We start from the raw sequence: 8,496 nt of genomic DNA, 5'->3' as shown, positions 1-8,496 counted from the left end.
AATTTTCTATGTAGTTAGTTACGTATCGAATTTCGAACTGAACTTAAATTCTAAATATCGTAATTAAAATAAAAAATTAACGACTAAAAAGTTACAAATTACTTTCCAAGACTATTATAACTTTTGAAAACTAAAGTAATCATCAAAAAATATAAGCTATCAAAATTGATTATGAAGTATTTAAAAAAAAAGTATTTAAATGTGATCGACCAATTAAAATAATCAATTAACGATTTTGTATAAAAAGACAGTGAAATAACTAAGCTTAGTCATTCTTAGGATATTTCTGTTAAAATGATGACGGTCAATAATTTGAAGGAATATCATCCGCAAAAATATTATTTAAAAATAATCTGTCATTTATTATATTACTTTGGGTTAGGAGATTTTTGGTATGAAAAAACAAAACATAATATCATACAAAAGATTATATACAAATCATGGGTAATAATAGCAAATGCTTTTATATTTCTTATGATTATAAACGAATTCTTATCATATCTTCGGAAAGATTTAAATGTTAAAGAAAAAGGGGATTTGATTTTATTTAGTTTCGCGCATCCTTCGATAGCCGCTAAAATATTAGTGTTTTATATAAAACGAAGGGAAATAATGGATACGTTGAAGATGTTGTTGGAAAGGAAAGAGAAATTTTATAATCAGCCAACGCTTGATAAACGTTCTGTGAAGCGAGCTAGATTCTACTGCACCTGTTTGCTTATCAATATTTTTGTGATACTAATAAGCGCGACGATCGAGGGCATTAAAAATTATTTACAAGAGGGTAAGTTTTCCTTTTTTTTATTTCAAGAGGGTAAGTTTTTTAGGAGAGTCGCCCAAGACAGAAAACAATAGAAATTTTTAAAGGAGGCCTATGCCAGAGGCACACTGTGATTAGGGACATTTTATAATTTTTAGCACGTGTAAATTTCAATTAATTTCAGAAAAAAGGGCTTTATTTTATTTATGATGAAAGTTACTATATTTTTTTTTAGAAGAGAAATCAAATTGCTTGTTTTGTGAGATAATGTTGCTGATAATCTTTTTGATGGTTTCTATAGCTTCTACAGCTAAAGATGTCTCATTTCCTGATAAACTTACTGTGGGTTTCTGAGCCCAAAAATACTCGTTTAAAACATATTACTATCTTTATTCTGTTTTATACAGATATTTTGGTCTTAGAAACCAACGATTAGAAATAACGTTATGTTAAGCAAATGAAAAATCAGTTATGTTAATGATTGAAATTGAAGACATTGAAAACTTATCTCTAAATATTCTGTTGCATTAAACACATAATGCTAAGATTTATTAGTAAATAAGGGGATAAAAGATGGAGATTGGACGTGAAATATGAACTACGGAAATTTTGATAATTCCAAAGTAGTTATAATCTAAATTATTCTTGCAGGAATACCAATACGTACTGAAGTTACATATTTACCGTATCAGGAAAACTCCGGTATCTCAGTTAACGTCTTTAGATTCTTCGTACAATTCCACTGGTGGTTCCTAATGGCTATCATGTATTCGATCGACTCTCTATCAATATGTTCCTTAGTTTTCCTAAGTTACAAATTTAAGGAAGTTCGACTTCATTTCAACAGTTGTAGGATTAAAATGTTAAAATTGTCAAAGGGCAAACAAGATTTAATTGATGAGTTATTCGAACGGAATTTTACCGTCGGAATTAAACTACATCAAGATGCTTTAAGGTAAGTTAATAAGTGGTCATTATCATCTAAACCTGCAGACATACTATGAAGGTGGAGTTGACATTGGGATAAGGTCAGTCAGGTTTGTTAGTTTTACTAGTTTTTGTCCGCGATTTTGTCTGCGCGGAATTTAAAAAAACACAGGATATAGTACTATGCGTTTTTTAAACTATGTTCTATTCCTGTGCCAAATTTGAATATGTCGAATCGTTGAGAAGTTATCTAGCAAACGTATCCCAAGGGAACCGTAAACATTTTCGGGATCATAGGTAGCCTATTTATTCTTCCGGACTACGTTCTACATCTGTACCAAACATTGAGGTCTTTTAATCCGTTTTGGAAATACCTAGTTACAAACAACCATCCAAAAATTATTTTATCCAAACATTCGCTTTTATAATATTAGTAAGATTATTATCTTTGACTTCCACTTCCAAAAGCTCCAATACAAAGTGTATTGTAATCTAGCTTATTCTTTTTAAACAATAAAATAGACAGAACGATTCACTAAATATTTCAGCTGTAGAAACCTAGGGGAACAGACTAGATGTTTTTCCATCCTGTATTATTAGACGTAATTTGTAGCCATGACGAACAGACTTTCTAATTTATAATCTACGTAATAGGATTACGTAAAACTAAGTCTACTCTAGATGAGTTTTCTTGGAAACCTTTGAAAAGTAGAATGGAAAATATTATAAAAAAATAACACACATTTAGTTCGTAGAAGCACTCACTTAAACCGTCTTCAAAGATATATTTATGGTGGATTAAATTGTTTTCAAAGTATAATAAGTACTAGCTGTGCCCGCGACTTCGTCCGCGTGAAATACTATCTCACGGGGAGCATTTTTTTGGGATAATTATTTTACTTTCAAATTAACAGCCTTAGAAGTTTCAAGCTTCTAACTGTTAAAATGAGGTTACTTCCATACAAATTACCACCCCCACTTTCACCCCTTACAACCCTTTTTTCGCGTTAAAAAGTAGCCTTCTTTTCGGGTTTTTTTGAGGCTCTAGACTATCTGTGTACACAAATTTCATTTAAATCGGTTCGGTAAACGATAGTATGCGATACTTCCATACAAACTTTCACCCCGACTTTCAACCCCTTACCTCTTTTTCGCGTTAAAATATAGCCTATGTCCTTCCTCAGGCTCTAGACTATCTGTGTACCAAATTTCATATAAATCGGTTCAGTAGTTTTGGCGTGAAAGCGAGACAGACAGAGTTACTTTCGCATTTATAATATTAGTAAGGATTTTATATGTAAGTATAATAATAATGTATTTATTTTAGATGTGCCCGAAAAATTCAAACGTCTCTTGGAAATCTTTACACAGTACAAGTTGTGGAAAGTATATCAATGCTTGTGATATGTCTTCTGAAACTAATGGTTAGTGGAAATATATGACTTATTTTCATACAGTTAAAGGTTATTGTTCTATAACGAGAAAACAAAAATGTGGATTACATAATTGACATTTTTAATTTGAACTATATTTTATTTTTTAATTTTAGTTAACAGTACGTGACATAGCTTCTTTGGTAAAGAATTTTATGTTCATATCATGCGTGCTTTTACTAAACGGAACATATATGATGTCTGGAGGTGACGTCACTCATGAGGTTTGTTAGTTTTTTTAATTTAAATCGAAATGTTTGTATCGTACGGAGAAGCGATAAAGCACGCATTTGTGTATTAGGTGTACTCTGTCCGTTATTTTTTTATATCGGGGGTGAAACCTTAAAAAAGTAACCCTATCTTATCGGGGTAATGGCAGGGTTTTCTGAGATTTCTACTCACTAAAACCCCAGCAGTGGTCAACCTCAAGCAACTGCGAGGGTCCCGGGATATCTAAAGGACCATCTAGATATAGCTTCTGAACGACACCAGGATTACCTGTGGGCATATCACGAATATTTGTCACAATCGCCTGAGTATCGTCATCGTAAAATTTCAAAATTATTACGAGATTATTGGTGTACTTTATGTCCGATAGGGGCGCTGCACAAATCTTAATACAATTTTTGTCTATGATGACACGATTGCGTGTGCAACAAATCTTTTTACTTCGATTGATTTACGGACATGTTTTATATGAGATTAGATTAGATTTTTCTTATATAACATTACTTTAATTCGTCATATAAAAGCTTTCATTTCTACAGGCGTCTTTGATCTCGGATTCCGTTTTCCACTGCGGCTGGGAATACAGCAGGGCGCGCAGGGGTCTACGTAACCTGGTCGTGATAACGTTGCAGCAAAGTCAGGTGCCGATATGCATGACCGCTTTCGGCGTCTTATTTTTGTCCTACAATAGTTTCATTACAGTAAGTAAATCACAGGAAAAGTTTACTTTTTCCTATTTTTTTTTATTTTATCTTGAAAAAATAATATACTTTAGAAATAGCTAGCTTAAATTAATTTTATTTTACTCATTGAGCTTTTCCTCAGAGAAAATTCGCAATATTAGTTAGATTTTTGTATGATGTAAATATTAAGAGCACCATTTCATAATATGTTAGTGTTGATATTTTTTTTACTCATATTTCATAGTAATATGTTGGTTAAATTATTTTTTTTATGACATGTTTCAGGTTCTCCGACTGTCATATTCATTTTTTGCCGTAATGTATTAGTTGAGATGAAAACAGAAATAAATGTGTGCGGTATTTTTCATCATGATTTGTTGAAATGTACAACATTTGCGTTGAATTATAGATTATTTTACTTGGATTAAAAAAAATATGTTGAAATTCTTTATACTTTGTTTTATTTCCTGTTTTTTTTTTCTTTTGTGTTTCCAAATTATTTCGTAATTCAATACTATGATTATCAAATATGTTATTTATTAACTACCGGCCACCAGAATTCCCCGAAATAACGAAGCGACCGCTGCCATGGTAGCCTATGCGTTCTTCCAGACTATGTTCTACGTCTGTGCTGATTTTTATCAAGATCCATTGAGCCATTTAGAAGATACCTTCAAACGAACATCCATCCATCTAAACATTCGCAATTTATAATGTTAGTAACATATACTTTTTTCTCATATTTAATTACAGAAGTCTATGATGAAAACTTCAGGTAAGGTTTTTTATTAATTAAATTGGATTCACATACTTGTGTTACATTCAGCTTTTCATTTCTTTATTAATTTATTTGCAAAAAATGTATCATTAATTATAGCTGAACTAACTGTTGCCTGCGACTCCGTCCGGGAAAAAAAACTTAATATGTATTCTTCCAAACTAAATTATAAATCTATGCGTAATTTCAGCGAGATTTAAAAAACAAAATATTTAACAAAATTTTCGAAGACATTTCGTTAAGTTTGTATTTCCACGTACACTCTAAAACTCTTGAAGAAATATAATATCAAAATATATTAAAAAGATTGATTTACTTTGAGGACAATACTTTAAAATATCAAACAAGATGGATTGCTAGCCTTAATAGCTTGTTGACGAAGATAGCCTTGTTGTGGTCATACTAGTTCTTTACAAAGTAAACCTTTCAAATATTCTACTGCACATTTTTATAAAAACACTAGCTTATACCCGCGACTCCGTCCGCGCGGAATAAAAAAATACACACAAGATAAAAAAAAGTTCCTATGTCCGTCTCCTAGTTCTAAGCTACCTCCCCATGAATTTTCAGCTAAATCAGTTCGACCGATCTTGAGTTATAAATAGTGTAACTAACACGACTTTCTTTTATATATATATAGATCTTTCAGTTTTTGTCCGTCGGGATTATTTACTTTGGGAACTCTTTTTTCCGAGTTTACGGAACCGACTTCAAAATTCGAAATCTCAATTCTGCATTTTTTTTTCAAGTTAAAATCTTGAAGCAACGATTTACAAGAATACAATTTGAAACATAACTATATTTGTTAACGGTTTAAGTTACAAAGGAAGCAAATATTCCTGAAACAATTGAAACACGGGAGACAACTAAAAACAGAATTTGTAGGTTTCAAATCGTATTAATATTTTGAACAAAACCAATTTCAACTGGTTATACTATGCTTGTATTTACGGAACAGGACATTCATAAATATTGTTCAACAAACAAAACACAATCGCATTTGGTTATTTCAAAGTCTGAATTATTACACAAAATATAACACGAATTCAGTATTTCATTAAACTGGTCTCGGTGACCTAAATATTGTTACGTTTATAACTTAAAATAATACTTACAAAGAGAATTTAATTTAATAATTTGGAGACTGAAATTTGTAGAGATTTAAAATATTTAATTAATATTTATTTAAAAATTGAATATTAAAGTGTTACATACTAACATTTCTTCTAATTTTATGAAGAAGTATTTAATTTAACACTAATTAATGTGTTCCGAAAACTTAATTATATTATAGGTTTTTGAAAACTATATTTTATTTGTGAAACATCAACTTATATGAATTTCAAACACCAGACTACATTCCAGTTAATGTTATTACATATAAAAAATGTCTTACGGTGGGTTTCTGAGACAAAAATCTTTATTTAAAACATGTTATTATCTCTGTTTTGTTAAAAATACTAATAGAGTTAACGATATGTTAAACATAGATTCACAAACCCACGGTAAGCAAAGCTATAGAGAGCAGAAAAGCGTTAATGCTGCCTATCCCTCTTGGCGACAAGTTTAAGTGACAATTTATTATCCATAAATTACGGAGTAATCGTTAAAATCTATATCAAATTGACATTTAAAAATTATTAAACCAAAAAAAAAAATCAGCGAGAAAAAAGCTCTCGGAATCGAGGTCGTGTCGAGTACCGCGCCGATTGAATAGAAATGTTAAAACTTACTTAATTGATTCTGTTTGGTATTTTACTACGTACTTTTTTCATATAATTAGACTATTATTACTAATTTAAGTATAGAGTACGTAAATACGTACTATAGACGGTTAAGTTGCGGAAACTCGTAGATTTTTAGTCATTGAATAAATTAAATTCATATTATAGGTTAGATTTTCAACTACTTTTGACGTAACTTTGACAGTTTTTTTACATTTTATACAACTATATGAAATGGGCAGAGTTTGGTTCCCTAACATCAACAGTAGAGATAGAAATATAGTTATCGAAATGATGGAGTAATTGTCTCGTTATAAATGTTCCGATCTTATCATAAAAACCGCTGAGAATGATAAACAACCGAGTCATATCTCTCCGACGATCGTTAGACCTCAATCTTGTTATTTTGACAAATGACGTCGTCAAATAAATTCGTCCCTTACTTTGTGTGGAAAAGCGAAATGTTAGCTTATAGACCTTTTTCTTTTACAATAAAGTTGACGCGTAATGTTTTTCACTCATAATTAAAACCTTCGTAGACAAGGCTAAGCCAAACATCGAAACCAACCAGGCGATTTTAGTCGGCAACTTACGCAATATAATCCCATAGAGGTATGTACATAGACACGCGTCGCTGACATTTTGTTCTATCGTCCATTTTCAAGATATGTTAACTGTGTATTCGACTCAAAGTTGTGTGTATGGAGTACGTGATACTTGCAACGAATGTATATAATATTAGTTTTCCAGATTTACGTTTCCTTGTGTACGCAGGTCCTTAAGTGTAGACATAAAATTTGCCATAAACGCATTCGTAGACGTAGACGTAGTCGAAAACGTAGTCCTAGACGTAGTCGTAGTCGTAGACGTAGACGTAGTCGTAGACGTAGACCTATTCGTAGAAGTAGTCGTAAACGTAGTCGTAGGTGTATACGTAGAAGTATTCGTAACCGAAGTCGTAGTCGTATTCGTAGACGTAGCCGTAGACTTAGTCGTAGACGTGGTCGTAGACGTGGTCGTAGACGTAGTCGTAGGTGTATACGTAGACGTATTCGTAAACGAAGTAAGTAGACGTAAACATAATATTTACTTCCACCAGATAGGTTTCTGAACATTATGAATTAACTTTGAATATAAATAAGTGGTTTGTAACACGTAAGTAAAAATTAAACGTACATTCATGCACTGCCACACATTGAATTTGTTACAAAAGTTGTCTGTAGAAATTCTAATCGCGACTGTACCATAATTCACAGAGCAGTCGACACAAGAACTGCTGCCGTTTGTGAGGAATACATTTGAAAATTATTCAGTTGCTGTCTGCAAATAAATTATATGCATTCGCTGAAGGTATAATTTAAATTGCTCTGTAACTAAAGTTGCAATGTTAAAATGCAATTAAAAGTTCTAATTAGTATTTTGTAGGGATTTTTTTCCTAAATATTGATCTTATTTAAATGGCTATTAACACCAAGCCTATTGCTGGGCGTTAAGTATCATCTAAAATAAACCAGTAATTAATATAAAAATAAAGTATTCCTACTGAACATACCCTTAAGACATTACGAAAAATAATAAGAATTGAATCACATCTCACACGTCAAATTTAATCAAGATGTTAAGATTTCAACCGGTCACAATATTATGGACTAAATTTAGTTAAAATTTAAACTCTTTTGTCTAAACGATGTACTTATGTAGATATTAATTTATTTTGAAAGCTACAATTTTTACAGTTGAATAATTCGATTAATTAAGCCTTTTTGTTTTGTTACCGCTGAAATATATACGTAGTACATTTTATGTACATTTTGCTTTAAGTACATATATTTAACGAGATTTTTAGAAACATTTATTCATTTTAAAACATCTATATAGTTATCAATTTTTATGGAATATGCCATAGCACTAACACAAGCTATTTTCAATTGAAGTCATATATGAAAGTCATGATTTTTCATTT

General features: G+C 31.2%; 1 protein-coding gene across 1 annotated transcript; it reads left to right on the top strand.

Moving 5' to 3' along the window:
* The first annotated feature begins 297 nt into the window (after positions 1 to 297).
* Positions 298 to 4,358, top strand: LOC106714662. The gene is made up of 6 exons (XM_014507762.2): positions 298 to 784; positions 1,412 to 1,715; positions 3,015 to 3,111; positions 3,237 to 3,344; positions 3,888 to 4,049; positions 4,317 to 4,358. The coding sequence occupies exons 1-6, from the start codon at positions 298 to 300 to the stop codon at positions 4,356 to 4,358; spliced, it is 1,200 nt and encodes a 399-aa protein (XP_014363248.2).
* The last annotated feature ends 4,138 nt before the right edge of the window (positions 4,359 to 8,496 follow it).

Source organism: Papilio machaon, chromosome 20, assembly GCF_912999745.1.
Source record: "Papilio machaon chromosome 20, ilPapMach1.1, whole genome shotgun sequence".
Taxonomy (NCBI): domain Eukaryota; kingdom Metazoa; phylum Arthropoda; class Insecta; order Lepidoptera; family Papilionidae; genus Papilio; species Papilio machaon.
Note: the sequence above shows the minus strand (reverse complement) of the source record. Positions and strands in the feature narration are given on the sequence as shown.

Coding starts and splice junctions, on each gene's coding strand:
- LOC106714662 (XM_014507762.2), top strand. CDS start 298: ATGACGGTCAATAATTTGAAGGAATATCATCCGCAAAAATATTATTTA. Junction 1,716..3,014: donor CTACATCAAGATGCTTTAAG/GTAAGTTAATAA, acceptor TATTTATTTTAG/ATGTGCCCGAAAAATTCAAA. Junction 3,112..3,236: donor TATGTCTTCTGAAACTAATG/GTTAGTGGAAAT, acceptor TTTTAATTTTAG/TTAACAGTACGTGACATAGC.